Source organism: Vicugna pacos, chromosome 15, assembly GCF_048564905.1.
Source record: "Vicugna pacos chromosome 15, VicPac4, whole genome shotgun sequence".
Lineage (NCBI taxonomy): Eukaryota > Metazoa > Chordata > Mammalia > Artiodactyla > Camelidae > Vicugna > Vicugna pacos.
In genome coordinates, this window is record NC_133001.1 from 41,005,569 (window position 1) to 41,023,911 (window position 18,343).

Consider the following 18,343-nt stretch of genomic DNA (forward strand, 5'->3'; position numbering starts at 1 on the left):
CTTGATTACCTTTTTAAAGACTGCTTCCAAATGAGGTCCCATTCTGAGGCACTGGGGGCTAGGGCTTCAGCATATCTTTTTGTGGGGACACAATTCAACACAAAACACCACCCTTTCTGCACATCCCTTCTAGGACCAGAGTAGACCAGCCTAATAGTAACAAATACCACTTCCTCCAAGAAGCTTTTCTAAAAACTCCTCAGGGGGAGTCAGGCACGCCTTGCCCTGATCCCCTAGCCCAGTCACCCAGTCCAACCTTGGAGTTGGATTCTTGAAGGACACCAAGTTGAATCTTGATCAACAAAGAACAGCCCAGCAGAGAAAAAGTAGAAAAGTAGATTCGGGGCACAGGGAATCCCCTAAGCACGTGCATAGTGGGTAGAGAAGAGCCCTGGCGTATGTGGGGAACCAGAGGCGGGTCTTGAGGGGCATTGAAGAGCGTGGTCATGTTGGAGTTTTAAAGGAATTAGTCCAGACATAAGGGAGCCCTCCTCTGCAGAACAGAGGTGATAGTTCAGGCCTCAGTCCTTCTCTGCCACGTGTGAGGATTAGACGTGGTGTTTCCCAAGATTCATGCCAGATTTACATCTTTCAACCCACAGTAACTTCATCACCCACTGTCCTTGCCACAGTAAGTATGGGTGCTGAAGCAGGGCCACTGAGCCTCTCTGGGCCAAGGGGCTTGGGATATGATCCATCAGTGCCTCTGGCAGTTGCCTCCACATCCCTGGCTGGCCACCCAGCAGAAGGGCAGTACAGGAGCAGAGTGTGAAATGGGGGATCATCTGGCTGTCCTGACCCCACCCAGCCAGGCCCCTCCATTAGTAGATAGCTGACCACTGTCCCAGCCCCAAAATTTGCTTATAAATTTGCTTACAGGTCTGCAGTTTATGGCCAGGTCTTCTCAACTGTATAAAGTTTCAGCACAGTGGCTTGACTTGGCCAGAGATTTATGCCTGAAATGGAGCCCCTGGGTTTAGGTGTCAGCGTTTTGCTTGGCACAGAGGCTTGAGTCCGTACTGAACCAATCGATACATTAACGCATTAAATGGCATTTAGGCTGGCTCTTCAGGGAACAGACGGGCAACTGGCTGTCATTTGAGCACCAGCAAGAAGGATGGCTTCCAGGCCTGGGAACTCCTGGATGCTGAGGCGGGGGTACGAGGTGAAAGCCCCGACCCCAGCCCCACACGGGGCTCAGGGCTCAAGCAGGAGGCAGATGCGGCTGGAGGAGGCACCTCCAGAAAACGGACACATTTCAGTTTCCACGTTGTCTTTATCTTTCTTGATCTGGCCCTGGGGAGGATGTAGTTTTAAAACATACATACACATACACATACATACACACACACACACAAACAAGAGAACTAACTGCATTGTATTGGCTTCAAAGAAAGGATTGTGTTTGAAAAGAACAGATGGTGCTAAAAAGTTGTTGGAAAGAGGACAGAATTAGGAAACCAAGTTCCAGATTCCCACTGGCTGCTGGTGGGTGATGTGCCCAAATCTCCTTACAGAAGACGTTCCAAAGGCAAAATGATCACCTGGGACTCTAATCAGAGAAAATCCACCACCTCCCTGCCAGAGAAACTGACAGATCTGTGCAATGGGGAACCTGCTGGGATCCCCTCTTGTGCACCTTTCTGTAATTTTAAGTGATTTCTGGAATGACAGTGCCACCCAAACTCTCTCTCTTCTCACTTCCCCTGCCCAGAATCCAGCTGGGTCCCTCCACATAGCCCCCTGATGAGGGGTGTTCATCAAATGCCGTAGGAGGTAGTGTCTTCCGTGGGACCTGACCCAAAATCCAGACAAATGGAAGGCAGAAATTCAGGATTCTCAGGCTTGCTACTCTTGATAAGAAGTTTTCTCTTACTTGATATTTTGCCTAAATAATCTGTGCTCCTGCCTTTAAAAAGAAGAAAAACACCAGTGAATCCTCTGTGTGTTTTTTTAATACAAACTAGCACAAAGAAAAAGTGCTTTTAGACAATCAGCCTTGCTGGAGAATCAACCTACATCCTGAAACATTTTAACTTGAAATTTCTAAACATGCTAATTCACTAGTCTGTTGCCGTAGGGCCAAGACCTTTGCTTCTAGGGTGAGTCTGTTGATTGGGAGTTCTGTGTTGCCTTTCTGTATAAATCACATTCATGACACTGTGATACCACATCCACGATTTTCCATTTCAGTTTCTCTAAAATGGGAATACTTAAAGAACCCTTGTGAACTTATCTGAAGGTTTGGGGAATTTTCAAGATTTTTTTCCCCTGATCTTTTCTATTGCCCCATTCACATCTAATCAAAGAGCAGTTTTTTTTTCTTGTCTTTACAAAGTAATTCCAATTTTTCTTGCTCATGTTGCATCAACGTAATGAGTACAATAGCCATAAACAGACTTGGGGATGAGCTAAACTGACTCTCAGGAGGTGTCTAACTCATCTGATAGGACTGGAAGGTATAGGAGCACTAGGGAGTAACCTTGAACTTTCAGTAACCCTAAACATTCATAGGGCATAGGGTGTTCCATTGAATATAAAATGTAGGGGTGATGCTAAGGCAGCAAGCAAATTGGGCACATGGAAGTCATTTAAGACCACTTCTTCTACTAGTATTTTTTCCTACAACTGTGGCTATAAGCAATCTACTACTCTCCACCCCACCCACAGTGATTGAGGGGTGAGGTCTGCAGAGGTTGACTCTCAATCTCCTCTTCCTGGCCTGCTATATAAAAGGGGGGAAGAAATCTCAGCCAGGGCCAGGGTGGTTGTCTGCCTCCCACAATCCCATGTGTTCCAACCTGGTTTTGATGATGTGGAACTTGAGTAGAGAAGGAATAAGATAGCCTGAGGCAACACTAGGGAGAAGCCAAAATATTTCTTGGATACAGCCTTTTCTGAGTGCTGGTATTCTTCAAATACTAGCTACCCCTGACCCACTAAAAAGCTCTTCTAAAAAAAAACCTAGTTATTTAGGTTTATTAATATAAATGTGAACCAATGTGCAACATAGTAGAAAGTGCAGTGGTTTTGAAGATAAATAGTCTTGGGTTCATATCGCCTCTTACCATTTCCTACATGGGCAAGTTTATAAGCTCTCTGAGCCTCAATTTTCTCTCTTGTAAAATGGGGATGATAATATTTGTCTCATGCATTTATTGTGAAAATTAAATAAGATGAAGTAATATAGCTGCCTTAAATCCTCTCTGGAATGAGGCAGAACACAAATAAATACACACACACACACACACACACACACACACACACTCACAAATAAATGAAATGTGTATCCAGTGCCTGGGACAACATTCCCTGGGATATCTGCATTTGTGCACTCGTCTCTTCAGCTCCATGTGGGAGATTGGAAGGAATCTCAAAAGTCTTGCTATTCTGGGGTGGAAGGCTCTCCCCAAATCCCTGAAATGCCATCACACACAGTCATTCCTATTTCACCTTCTTGTGAGATCATTCCATGTCAGGTCATCTGCCATTGTGGGTGTAGGAGAGAAAAGAAACACCAACGTAACAGTAACACTACTAGCTAATGCTTACTGTCAGCTAAGTACTTCATGTCTTAACCCTCATGGTCTTCACCACACCCCTGTAAGGCTCTGTTTTTATCCCCACTTCTTAATGATGGAACTTGAGCACAGAGAGTTTAGGTAGGTTGCTGGCCAGGGATCACAGCCAGTAAGAGGCAGAATTGAGATTATAAAACACGAAGTCTACCTCCAAAATTTGCACTCTTAATCAATACATTTCTCCCAAAGGAAGGAAAAAAGGGAAGGGAGAGAATAAAGGAGAAAAGAAGGAAGGAAACAAGAGGGAAGGAGGAAGTAAAATTAGAAGAAGCTAAAGAGAGGCCAGGGAAAGGAGCCCAAAACCATTCTATTTTTTTCTCTTTGCTCAAAAGCATGACAGAAGAATTAGGGGAAACACAGTTTGGGGAACATTTTCTTAGCCCCCACTTCCAGAAATCTGGGCCACCTTCCAGATCCCATCATCCATATAGCATCTCTGATAAAAAACCAAAACTTCTTTCCAGCCGCCAATGCTAAGCTCCCAACCAAGTCCACTGTGGCCCCAGGGAGCCCATCCCTGTCTCAGCACCCTCTGCTCCCTCAGCTCCCCTCCAGCAGAGCCAGAGGGCACCCTCAGCCTCAGGGTAGCTCCCTTCCATTGTGGGCTGGTGGGAACCACATCCTGAATCAACCTACGACTTCGTTTCCATACAAATCTGATCAAGGGCACAGACATCTAACTTCTGGGAGATTTTGAAGGGCAAGGAATAACAAAGCCAAGGCTACTTGGATAAAATACCCCACACCACATACCAAGTGTTATTATTATTACAGAAAATTAACTAGCAACAAAGGACTCTACGGTAAAATTTACATTGATCTGACATTTTTTTCCCTGCTATCTCCCATAAAAATGCTTTAAATGCAGGCTGATTTAATGGAAACAATAAAAAATAGTGCTGAATGGTTTATATTTGCTGCAGAATTACTACATTACTAATTTTTTTAAAATTAATTACTAATTTTTTTAAAAAAAACTTGAAAGTTATGTGTATTTTTTTCCTTTAGGATAAGATTAGGGAGAGAAGTGCAATTGGCTTTTTTTTTTTTTTCTCCTTATTGACCTAGACAAGCTCCCCCACAGGCTCAATCAGCTCCTTATTTCTAACGGATCTTCACACCTTCACACCTAAGTCCGGACAGTTGTCAAGAGAGAGTCTTAGCAAAGGGACATGTGGAGGAATGTCAGCTGTGTGGACTGAGCCTTGACAGTGTTATTGCTCGGTAATAATAATAATGACTGAGCTCCATGTGTAAAGGACATGGCTGATTGTCCAATTTATAGTGTTTCCATCATCCTTGATTCAACCCCTGAGTTTGGCTATCTCGGCGACAGCGTTAGTCGCTACCTGACTTGACCCTGTGACCACTACAGAACATGAGGATGACAACATCATTTAGCTTCAGGTCCCCAGCCATGTTCACCAGGGCCAGAAGTTGAAACAAAGATTCAGAAAGATATGGTTTCTGACCTCAAAAAGCTTAAAAGGGGAATTTAGGATGGTGTTCATGAAGACTATGGAGTCACACAAACCTGGGTTTAAAACTCAGCTAGGAAGCAGAACATGCAGTGGGCTTCCAGTGAATGCTAACTGTGGTTGTTGATCATATTATTAGTGCTGTTGTTGTTGTTATTGGCATTGCTGCTGCTGTTAGTACTCATATTGTTGGTTATTAGTGGGCCCGTGTTGTAGAGAATATCCATGCCTCAGGTGGGACCTCTCCTAGTTGAGCACTGAGGTCCCCTCCATGTCTCAGTTACTATAATTCTTTGATTCCTTCTTTGGGTTCTAGGTTCATGGACAAAAGCTAATTTGATAGCTATTTCTGTGGGCCTGCCCCTTTAAAGATAGGGCTTGTGGGCAAATGGAGAGTGAAGAGGTATATGATGAACCAACCCTGAACTTCTCTTAACCCCCCAAAGTCCCTAGTCCTTAGGTTCCTCCTAACAGGGAAGGCATCATTATCACTTGAATGAATGACAGCTAACAATAATGAATTGACATGAACTTTCAAATTAACTTAGCTCCACTACAATATAAATTTTGACCGAGAATGTCAGATTCTTGTCTTGTTTTACAGAAATCTGTTCATGCATTTATTCCCTCATTCAACAAATATTTGTTGAGTGTCTGCAATGTATCAGGCACTGGAGACACACTGATGAATGATCCATCACCCTAGCTTTGAGGAAGTGGAGGTTGTGGGGAGGGTAGTAAGACATAGGGGACCTCCTTCCTGTCTCCCACCAGATGGAACGACCTGTTCTCCAAGTACATAGTCTGCATGCCCTCTGCTGATGTGCTCATGCCAGCCTCTCTTTCTGCATTGCCCATTCCCCAGTTTCCCCTTCTGCCCCTTCTCCATGACCCATCCTCAGGTTACACCTCTGCTGATCACTGGATCTGGGACATCACTTTGCCCTCTGTGTTTCAATAGCACCTAGTGCCTGTGCCACTCACTCAGCTCCTCTATGACTGCCATTCTCTCTCAAATTCAGTATACTTTTTCTCACTAGTATGTAAGCTTCTAGAGTACAGAGCTAAATTCTAAATTCTTAGGATAATATGTTATCTAGTGTGCAACAGTGCACCAATAAATACCTGAGAAGTGGAATTCAGTTCAACAAGTTCTAATCAAAATCTTTTCACATCTTTTCACATGCTACGGGAAGATGCAAAGGTAAACAAGAGGATTTCCCTCCAAAGTGAGATGGGGGCCTTTTAGAGGGTTCTAAGAAGAATGTTGATCTGCTATTATAGTCCAATCCTAATATATTTTGTTGTAGGGGGTGTTTCAACCTAATTTCTTTTAACTGAAAATTTTTTCTGGTTTAAGCAAAAGGTGGCTGCTATTCATATGTTGTTAATGCCTTTCTCAATTTCTTCTACCGGCATTCCTCTCCCACTTGAATCTTGTAAGTGAGTTGAGATGCAGAGAGTTTCATGGACCAGTGCCATTCCATGAAAAAAGCTCTGGTCTTCTGGAAGAATAGCTCCCACTTATTGAGCCCCCAATAAGCATATCCCTTTGTGTACATCCTCAGACAAATCCTCATAGCAATCCAGCAAGCTAGACATTATGACCTCCACCTTAAAAATAAGGAAACAGGAGATGAGAGAAGTTAAATCATTTGACTTAGTCGACACTGGGGCCGAGAATTGAATCTAGTCCTCCTGATACTGCAGCAGGTAAAACCATCTCAGAAGGGCATGCCATTGACTAGCATGTAGATTTGAGGGCTCACTTTTGTGAGCCAGCCCTACATCAACATCATGCCTATTGGAATATCCCACAGCAGTGGAGTACTACACATTCCTCTGTCTTGTCAACTGCCATTCATGGCCCTCAAGTGCTGTCAAAAAGTGCCCCTTCATTCTGGACTGAAAATAACTTGGTGCTTTCATTCTTTTGAGACACGGCTGCCAACCCTTCAGTCTCATCAGCAGCCTGCCTCACATCAGAAGTGCCAGGCAGTTTCCTATAAACATGTGGAGACTAACCTGGGATGGAGCAGTGTGAACCTTAGAGATTCTTTTTGGTTCCATGTCAGACTTTCTTATAATTTTTTAGTTTTCTGTGTGCATTTTCTGACAAGGTATTTCACTATCTGGCTGGCCTGTCTATCCTCAAAACTCAGACTGGTGATTCCCTGTGGCAATGCTAAGTAGATATACCCTTCTTTATCTCTGTGATTCTAGTGATATGAAATGTGACCGAATGTACCAGCTGATCCAGAGGTCACATTGTCTCCTGTTCTTGCAGTCTAGGAGCAATCATATATTTGATTTTAATCTTAGGTCTGCAGGTAGCCAAATGTGTGACCTTGAATAAATCTCTCCAATTCTCTAAGGGGATGGAACTGAGTCTCTTTGGAGAAATAAGTCTGTAATTCTTTGACTAATCATTCTTATTCCACCTTCTGTAGAATGTTATCAGTCCATTGCAGTTTCAGGGGTTATGGTAAAGTATTTTGTTGCTAGGACGCAGGTGATCTGCTAGAGAAATACAGGCATCAGATCAGTCTGAGACCTTGAAGAACTTTTAATTCAGTGGCCGCATTTTGCTAATGAAGCAACTGAAGCCCAGGGAGGTACAGGGACTAACCCTACCTCATGCAAATCTAGGACCAGAATCTGGGACTCAGCTCCCAACTTAGTGGCCTTTGTACATACTACTTCCAGCCTCCAAGTATTATTCACAAACCAATTTATTCATTAATCATTCATTCACAAATCTAATTTATTAATTATGATGTAGCCTCTCAGCAAAAATATGTAGTCAATTTTTTTCTTAGCAAATTCACACAAAGTTGGAGACACTTTCTCTGGTTGAGAATACAATTAATCAAAAAACATCGAAAAAATTTAGGCATTCAGAGTAAAGTGACTTATTCAAAGTCATCAGGCAAATAAATGGTGGGCAGAGCCAGAACTGGAAGTGGAGAGCTCCAGAGAGACAACTGGAAGATAATGGATGGTGACAGGCCGTCCATACAGTGTTTCTGGCTTCCCGAAGCCCAGATGGACTCCCCACACTGTCCTATTGATTGATTGAAGCACCAGTGCTAAGAGGGCCACAAATCCCAGCACGTGGTAACAAACAGCTGCATGTTTGTTTCTAGGAGACTCTGGGTTAGAACAAAACCTTCCCCCTTGCAAGCCCAAGTAGAGTTGCCAGCAGCCAAAGAGGAAAACAGGACCCTAATGAGGGAGTTTCATGACTACTGGAATGTAAGCAAAGAAAATGGAGGCAGACAGGAAAGAGAGCTTGGATTTGTTTTTCACAGGGTTTTTGCCATCTCTTAAACAAATCTGACCCTAGGTATAAGCTTGCCCTTTTTCAGTCCCAACATCCCTGGTTACAAAATCACGTTTGGCAACTGCTCTGAAAGTTATTAAAGTTGCGGCAGTAAACTATGGGAAGCCAGAGAATTTCAGACAAAAGTTATTGCATCAGTAACTCAGAAACTAATTCCTAAAACTCTTGACACATTTATCCAGAGGGCTAGTGCCAATATAGAAATGGAAATCATTGTCAAGGGCCACTGTGTACCTGGAATTAAAATCCATCATTCCTCAGAGCAGAGAGCTATGATTTTGGAAGAATATGAATAGTCATGCTTTTCACCACCATCTTTCCTCAAAAATAGGGTCCTTTATTTTTCAGAAGAAGAAGAAAAATTCTGCTCTCTTTGTTTTTTTTTTCTTAAAAAACCCCTCATTTACATTTTCTTTTCAAATATTTTTTTTCTTTGACAGTCCCACATTTAAACAAAAAGTCCTCTTTTTCCTTACTCAATTGCACTGGTTTTATTTTGGATAGAAATCCTGCTGGGTACAGTAACAGAACAAACTTTACAACAGCAATAATCCCTTCTACAGCATCTATTGGGAAATTTCATACACTTTTATTAAATGGCTGAGGCATTGGCCCCAGTGATCTGAATTAACTACAGAAGAGCATGGATAAGGAACAAAACTGCCTTCTTCATTCAGCAGACTCCCAGCAAGGAGTTGAGCTCCATGGGCTGCACGCCCAGCAACATGGCAGGGCCAGAGACACAAAACTGCCACCCAGGAACACCCCACTGAAGACCATTGATTGCTTTAGGCAGTGCCTTCATCACAAAAAGTTAGCAGATGGAAAAGATTTGATGGGATCCAGTGTTAGCAAGCAAATAGAAAAATAGGCCCTCTGATTCACTGTTGAAGAATCGGCAATATCCTCAGAGTTTTAGATGTACATACACTTTCACCCAGGTTCTAAGAATTTGTCTAAGGCAATATTTACATAAGTACACAGGGCTAGCTTCAGCATGATCATAGAGAGCAAAAACCAAGAGCAATGCACAAGTCATTAAAAATGCAATCATTGACCTGATCATGTAATTTATATTTATTGTCACATGACATACCATTGAGTGGCAGAAGTGTAGTCACAGAGAACATTGTATGCGTGACCTTATTTGCATAAAACTGTAGCTAAAAAGCTGGTCATGGAGGTTTTCACCATGGTTGTCTCTGGATGAGCTTCTGGGTGATTTTTGCTTTCCTTTACCAACTTTTCTGAATGGTTGAATTTTTCATATTTTTTTATAATGAACAGCATCACTTTATACTTGGGGTCGGACAATGCTTTAAAAAATCTTTTCAACAGAAAGCTAGTCTTTCCCTAAGTTCCTTAGCACTAGTGTCATACCTAAGCCCAATCTAGTGGTAAGATACTGTGAAACATTGTTATGAGTTCATGGGTGTAGCCATATGTCAAAACTCATCAATTTATACACTTTAATTCATCAAATTGTACACTTTTAGTACATGTGATTTACTGTATGTCAGTTATACCTCAATAAAATTGTTTTTTAAAGGAAAGAAAATATGAAATAGTCTAGGTAATTTCCATTCTCCACGCAAAATTGTTAAAATCACTATATATATATATATACACACACACATACCCGAATCAATGTTGGAAAGTAAATTTGATGTTCCAATCAGTGACAGGAGGCTATTCCAAGAGGTTAATAGCCTGAGTGAGGTGTAAAAATGTTCATTTAGCTTATTCTCTGTTCTCCAATGGTGTCAGTGTCCTTGATTATAGATACATGCAGAACTCACCATTTGACCTGCTTCCTTCTTCTCCCCTTTGCACCTTTTTGCAGAGTCCACATCAATCTTAGGTAACTTTTACCCCAAAATACATGCTTCAGTGCACTTTAATTTTCCTGCAGTAAATAAATGGCACTTGCTAGCTTCCCTTAAGTAACTCTATAGCAAACCTGAGGGTTCTGAGACTTGGGTATCAGATAAAATTCTAAAATGAAGCATTCATTCCAGAGATAATTATGAATATACTGATAAATGTTTTGAAGATGATTTCTTCACTCTTCTGGCAGCTCTGCTCAGGTATATATATATATTCGTTTCCTGTAAGACTAGCTACTGAAATAGTCTAAAGGTCTGCAGTTGCCTAAAAAGTATGACAAAAGAAACACCAATAGCTATAGGAGGGTTAAGAATTGGGTCTCTGAGTTACCTGGACAAGAAGGAAACAAATGTGTGTGTTGCTGTCAGAGTCACCATCTTCAGAACTACTTACGGTTCCACCTCTTGGTACCCATGAAGAATGTGGGCCCTAAAGTCAGTGCAGGGGCAGGACGACCTCTCTGCAGGTTAGGCCCGCTTCTTACCACTATTTCTGTATGCTTTTCCCCTCTGCTTTCCAATGCAACCAGTTGGACTGTGCTGCAAGGAAGAATTGGGCGCCCAGAAAACCCGTTCCGAGTGGCCCTGGAATACATCTCGAGTGGAAACCGAAGCTTGTCTGCAGTGGATTTCTTTGCCCTGAAGAACTGCAGTGAAGGTATCTGAATCTTGACTTTCCCCTCCACTCCTTGGTATCTTGTTGTCTTAAGTGGGTCAATAACTTGCCAACATGATTAGCTGAGAACGTACACACTTACATAGAAGTCTACAGTGCTCTGGGGCTGATCCTGAATATTACCAAGTGTTCCATAGCCCAGAAGATCAATTTTCAAAGATCGAGTATAACATTGTATCTGCTTAACCTAAAACTTTATCAAACAGAATACAGCCTTTGTTAGATAACACATTAGCTTAACTTCCCTGGATGCCACATGCTTTCAGCTATGTTTTTGTTTTGTTTTGTGGAAATTTTCAAATGTATACAGGTGAACAGAATAGTGCAATGAACCCCATATATCCTCAACCCAGTTTCAACAATTATCAACATTCTGCCGTTTTTGTTTCACCTATATCTCTACCTACTTCTCTCTCCACCAACTTGATAGTGATTATTATTTTACTTCTTTTTCCTGAGGTGAAACTTACAACTAAGTATTTTTAATGATTTGATTTAAGCTGTTATTAAGGGACAATATGGGAAATGGTTATATGTGAAATGTTTTGCTTATTTGGTAAAAATCATTAGGGCATGGTTGACTGTGTCATTGAATTCCTTTTGTATAAGCCCAACATTGTGAATTTATTTCAAGATTTATTACCAAGAGAAGGCATCTCTCTCCTGAAGAGTAATTTGATGTTTTTTTTTCTTTTTGCCTTTGTTGCCAGGAAACTCTGAACTAAATGCAATACTTAATCACAATAAGTATACCTGTGTAGTTTCAGGATAAGCTTATTTTCCCCTCCCTCTACAGAGTCTTTGATCTTCTATTCCTATTTTGAAGATCGTATATAATATGTCTTTAACTAGGCATTGCTTGAAGTCTGATTAGTGAGCAGGATGAGATAGATCATTATTACATATATCTTCCCTTGATTCTTCAGAAAATCGAGGGTCATAATTATAAACATCCTTTATTGTTTCCCACATATGGAGTGTATGGGAGATGGGCTTGAATTATGCAAAGCTTCAGGAAAAAAGCTGCTTTCATGACCACTATTCTGCTGTGCCCACCTCTTAGCTCCCACCTGTGCCATGGAACCTGTGGTCTGGGAGGCCCAAGAAAAGAGTATGGCAGGAGGGAAGCCTGTGGTGCTCCCAGACTTAACTTCTCAATGTAGACTGTTTATGAACAACCATAAAGGCCCATAACACACAGCCATCTGTTTCATGTAGAGGTTTGGTTTTGTTTCTGGAGCTGGTGTACAAAAGGGACTCCCTAAGGTGGGGAGCCCACTGACCACCAAGCTTCTTACATTGCTGCAGCTCTTCATTCATTGCTGGTCTTGCAAGAACTTTCACAAAGTGGTTTTTTTCCCTTTAATCAAAACTGGTTGATGTGTGGGAAAAAGAAAAATCACCATAACATGATAGATTGAACTTTAGTTCAAGTTGAAAAGGTGGTTACCCTGTGCTGTGAGGCACTGTACAAGAAACATGTGGTTTGGGAGAAAGCCAGGAGCTTGTACAAATGTTTCTGCACTCACGAACTTGGCAATTTGTGAGCGTCTCTGGACATCATCAATCCTCACAAATGTCAAGGGTCCGTGTACCGTCCAAAAAGAGGCCATGTGTTGAAATGGAGCCAGTTAACAGAAATGTGTCAGGGAGAAGATATCAGTTCCCAGAACTGACCTAATCTCATTTGAGCAATGTCAGGAGAAGGGACTAAGAGACTGCAAAACTCCAGGTATCAGGCCCAGCCACAAATACTCCTGCAAAGTTTCTTTGCACGTTTGAAGGATCTCACCCAGTGCATGTTTTTCCTCCCTGACTCCTACAACTTCCTTTCACCTACAAAGTTCTTCCTCTGTAGTTTGTTACATTTGCAATGATCTGTTGCACAGTTTAAAAGACCTGTTTCTTTCCTGCTTCTCTATCCTTATGAAACCAAGAGAGTTGACCTCTCTAAATTTCTCTAATGATCCAGAAAGTGTTTCTTCTGGCAAGACACTCTCTTAAGGAGGGAGAAAAGAATTCCACCTCTGATTCCCTAGGGAAAGTGGATTGTCCAAGAGACTTGGGAAGGTTCTCCTGTCCTAGCTCCTTCAGAGGCTCCAAGTCCAAGAACAGAGGGTCTCCATGAGGAAGCAGGTGTTCTGCACTCCTTCTCTGACTTGGAACCCTGTGGCCACCAAGGGGTGTGAAGGGGCCACTGTGGATGTGTAAGTCAGAGAGCACAGAGGTATAAAGTGGTCCCAGTGTTTCTTGAGACCTTCTAACTCTTCTTCCCATAATGGAACAAAATCAGGTGCACGTCAGTTGGTGTGGACAAATTGCAAACATAGGAAGCATCCTAAAACTACCCTCATATATTTAAAGGGAAGGAGTTGTTTTGGCGACATACCCATATCTATTTGATGTAGACAGACATCTGTGTCTTCTGAGGTCATTGCTTTAGTTAGGTCATGAAGGGGAGGAGCTAGAAGGAGAGAAGTAGTATCTTTGAGGGAGGTGAGGACTGGTGACATGTTACCAGGATTGTACATAGGTTTACAGGATGTCTGGTCTACTTTCTATAGAACTCCACAGTCCTTCCTTGTCCCGCATGAAAAGAGGTGCCATTTTAATTCAACTGGAGAAGGCTTACAGGGGACGTTGTGACAATTCTTGCATAGGAAAAGATACCTATTTGTGGGTGCTGTCAAGGCGGAGGTCACATCTCTTTCCTTTCTGAATTCCGACACCTGTCACAGCGTGTAACAGTTGATAGGTGCTCAGTTAATAATCAGTCACGGCTAACATCTGTGGAGCACTTGCCGTGTGCTGATCCCTTTCCTGTGTTAGTTATCTCCTGCGAGGTTTACAATAATACTGTAAAGTAGGTGCTGTTGTCCTCATTTTACACATGGGGAAACTGAATCTCACAGAAGTTTCTAAAGTTGCCATAGCCATTCATCTAGGGAAAGGTAGAGTCAAACTCAACCCCAAATCAGTTTGATCACCAAGCCAGTATTTCTGTCCATTACCTTCTGCTGCCTTAGTGGAAGGTGTAAAGGCTGGGGTTTTACTTATTACTGGAAACCTTAGAATTATCTTTGCCTCCTCCTCTTATCCTTACATCCCGAGGGCCAAGCCCTGGGCTCTAGGCTAGTGGCTTTCTTGCTGTCTGTCTGCTGCTATCTAGATGCTACTGTTACTGCTTCTCAAATTTATCCTTCTGACTTCATTTCATTTTCTCTGCCATGTGCTTTATCCAGGCCTTCATATATGCATACTGGGACTTGGGCAACAGCCAACTGGTCTCCCTGATACCATTATTTTTCACACATTACCAGATGAATCTCCCCCCAAATTCCCTTTCCTGTGGCACTTCCATGAGCCTTTAGTAACTTCTTATTGTCTATCATATCAGAAATATGTGAACTAGAGTGGACCACCTCACTCATTTCCTGGGGCCAGGAAAATGATGGGCTGGGGATCAACCATCTTGTTGATGGTAGAACTGGGATTAACATCAGGACCATCTTGACTCTGACCTTGATATTTTCACCACTGCTCAATCCTGCCTGGAAAGCCCCAGTGTCTCTGCCTCATTTCCAAGGTCCTTTACAATCTTGCCTCTCCACACCTGTCCAATGTCATGCCCTCCATTCTCCCACACCTCCTGTTCTCTTGTCAGGCTGCGTTTCTATAAACTATGCCAGAAGTAGCCTACTTGGTCCCAGGCCTTTCATTTTGAACACTGACTCATCATTTAAGATCCAACTTGCGGCCCAAACCCTCCAGAATATCATTTGCAGCTAAAGAATTCTTGGAGGACTTTACTCTTTGCATCTAAGTTTAGTAGCTGTTTTATACTTATTTCTCAATTATTCATTTTGGCACCCTAACTTGAGTTTCAGAACCTTGTCTTATATTTCTTCTATTTCTCCAGGGGACAGTTAACACCGTGCTAAACACATAAGAAACACGATGTAAATACTTGCTGATTGACTGGTTAATCAATCAATTGATAAATGCTGCTCCTGCTTTTATAACTTTGGGCCATTCCCCTACTACTCCCAAAAGAATGTAGCAGTGAGCAGAAATTACTTGGAAGAGGCTTCCCCCTCATCTTAAAAGAGCAGTATGTATACTCAGCACTGGTGGGAGTGCTGTCAGCCCCTAGAGACACGCATGTCCAGGCTCCCAGGGAACCCTTAACCCTTGCACAAAGACCTTTCTTCAGCAGAAAACCCAGAGCAATAAGATTGTGCAGGACACTCATCAGGGTCCTCATTTTCAGAGGAGCTGACGGGAAAACACATGTCAAAGTGGGTAGCACTAGCATCTTGGAAAGGATTTGAAAAGGATCATTGTGCCTCTGAGCAGCTCATAAAGATGCATATTGCAGACATCCACCTAGCACCTTCTATGTGCCAGGTCCTTTTCTAAGCACATTGTATTCATTAACTCATTTAATCCTTACAGCAATGCTGTGAGATACGCATTATTATTATCATCATTCCCATTTATGGATGGGGAAATTGAGGCACAGAGACCTAAGAAATTTACCCAAAGCCTCACAGCTGATATTGGAATGGAGGCCCACTGGATCCAGCATCCGTGCTCTTAGCTACCACACATTGATGCTACCTATGTAAGGTCACTGCTGGAAAGGACCCCAGAAAGCATCTAATCTGGCTCCTTCATATGGAAATTGAATGCGCTGAATGCACAAATACCCAAAGATTTACCTTGAACTTTGACACACTAAATTAATGATTAGCCCAGTGTGCTTTCTACCTCCGTCTCATGGTTGTCAAGTTCTCAGTTTTTCCAGGAAGCCAATTAGGAATTTCCCTCTCCCTGCTCAGATTTGTCAAAAGCAGTGTAAGTGGACCACCACCCCTGATCAACAGCGGGCCCTCATCCGTGAACATCAGGGAGCTTCAAATGGCTCCTGGGTAAGCCTGAATGCATTTTATTGCAGGTCACCAAGGTTCCCCTTCTCTTTCATGAAGATCCTGCTGGGGTGCTGCTTGTTTTTGTTCTCAAACCACAGCCCTTGACACACCCTCCAAATCAGTTTTTATGAAATACAGTTTGAGAACCACTGGACAGTCTGATTTTTAACTCTCCTATTGACTCCAGCTTTTTGATCCCATTATTCTGTACTGGTTTAAAATGTGATAGCCAAAAATTGTTACATTAACCATACCTTCTTTAAGTGATTGACTAAGCACAAGGCTGTTGTACTTGGAATATGGGACATTTTTACAAGTTAGGTTCTTATCACTGTGCCTGGCTTTGAGATGCTAAGTATGGAATTAGTATGAATGCTTCCAGTAAAAAATGTGTGGCATCTCCCAACCTTGTCTCCTCTCTCTCTTCTTACTTTACCAAAAACAGTTATGGGCAGTGGAGGATGTCTTCCTTAGACCAAGAGGGGACAGGAGTAAATGAGAGACACTAAATGGACAGATTTTAATCTTCGGATAGCCATGTGGAACCAATTAGCCTCTAGAGTAGGCTCCAGAATCCAGCTGGGTAAAATGAGGGATAACCTCATGGGTTCCTGGCAGCCTGGCCCAAACTGGGCATTTTCTGTTCCAAAAGCAAGCAGTGCCACAGCAGGATCCTCAGTCTGTGCTTGTAAAACCAAGATTGCTATGGCACTCTGTCTTGGGGCTGCCAGCAGAAAGCTCTGCGTGTAGCAGACTCGTCCATCCAGCGATCCATGCATTCACTCATTCATTTGACAGACATTTACCGAGTGATGCTAAACTGAACATGTAGTGACACTGATATAAATTTGTTTCTCTTCTGGAACTGGGTTTTGGTGTGGTGGCTTTAAGATCTCCATTCTACTTGGCACAAACACTGCTCTCCAAAGGGCATTCCTGATTTACATTTAATTTGCACTGGAGGTATTGAATAAGTGTTTTATTTGTAGGATGTCTTCTGCCAAACTAGTTGCAATAGGCCTTTCTCAGAAAGACCACACAATGAGCACTGAACCAGCAATCAAGGGATTTAAGTCCCCTTTCCACCTCTTATTTCCATAGACTAGCCAACATTGTAGATCAGAGGGACATTAAAAGTCTCCTCCAGAATTGGCACACTGATTGTTTTTTAATTTGAAATAGGAATAACAGTATATCAGTGGCTGTCCTGAAATTGACCTTGTGAGGGTAAACAGAGAAGAGGGCTGTGGAGATATGTTGTAATGATGCCCTGAGCTACCTGCTTCTCTGCCCTCACCTGGCCTGAAACCTTTAAAAATGAAGTTGCTCCCTCTCTGCCTCTTGGTTTCTCATGGAGAAACTACTATTCACAGAAATACATGGGCTCTTCTGACACCTTCTGCAAAATGTTTCGTGTCAGTGATAGCCAAATGTCAAGCGAGTGATGAGAGCCACAGCACTGCCAACCTGACACCAGCACCAGGGGGCCCACCACCTGGGTTAGTCACTTCAAGGGACTGAATCAACTCTGTGGTAGTGGGAGCTATAGCTTGGAAGGAAAAGCCAAGGAGAAATTGGAGCCACAGCGTAGTGTCCTCGCTGAGTTCTGATTGTGTCCTCCAGGTAGAGGGTGAACCCCGTTTACCAAACATGCTCCTTAACACCCTGTTTCTAAAACATCTTGCCCATAATTATCTGTGGACTGTACTGTTTAAAAGATAAGCATTAAAATGAGGATTTCATCTAGCCAAGATACACTCACATTTCCCCAGACGCCTCCCCACCTCAAGCTTTTTCTCCAGCTATGCCCCCTCTCCCTCATTCCTGATAGCTGCCTCTCCCAGTCCTGTACTTCTTTCAGATCTCAGCTCAAATACTATTTTCTCTAAGAAGGCTCAGCTCAGAATTAGGGCTCCATATATTTCTGTTTTAGAATGGTCTACTTCTTTCCAGAGTTATTTATGTGTCTTGCTCAATAGATGCTAGGTTCTGTTTTTAAAAAGATCGTGTCTTTTTGAAAAATCTCTGTGTCCCAATTAACAACTAACAGTGGTTTTCCCACGGTAAGGACTGAATAAAGGTTTTCTTGTTATGATGCAAAAGAGAGATTACAAGCTTTGGAATCAAACAGAATGAGCGTGGAATTCCAGCTCCATCCCTTACCAGAAGAGTGGTTTTTTATCCATGAGTTTGGGTTTTCTCAAATGGGGCTAGTAATATGTCATTATAGGTTTGTTTGGAAATTAAGACTGATATTGTGTGTAGAGCCCCAGCACAGTGCTTGGCACAGTAAATACCATTGCCTTCTCTCTCCCATGTCCCCTGGTTGAGCCAAGTTACCTTATTCTGGAACCAGGACTGAATAATTCTGCACAACAAGCCCAGGGAATATGTTTGCAAGTTCACACCCACTTTTCACTTATTTTTTGTTTTAATGTATTACCTTTT

General features: G+C 42.5%; 1 protein-coding gene across 1 annotated transcript in view; it reads left to right on the forward strand.

Annotated features, from left to right (window-relative positions):
* ALK (ALK receptor tyrosine kinase) overlaps positions 1-18,343 on the forward strand; it is a 675,174-nt gene that overhangs the window by 476,881 nt on the left and 179,950 nt on the right. The window contains exon 5 of the mRNA XM_072937961.1: positions 10,819-10,946. Within this exon, the coding sequence (XP_072794062.1) occupies positions 10,819-10,946 (128 nt within the window). The remainder of the gene's footprint in view (positions 1-10,818; positions 10,947-18,343) is intronic.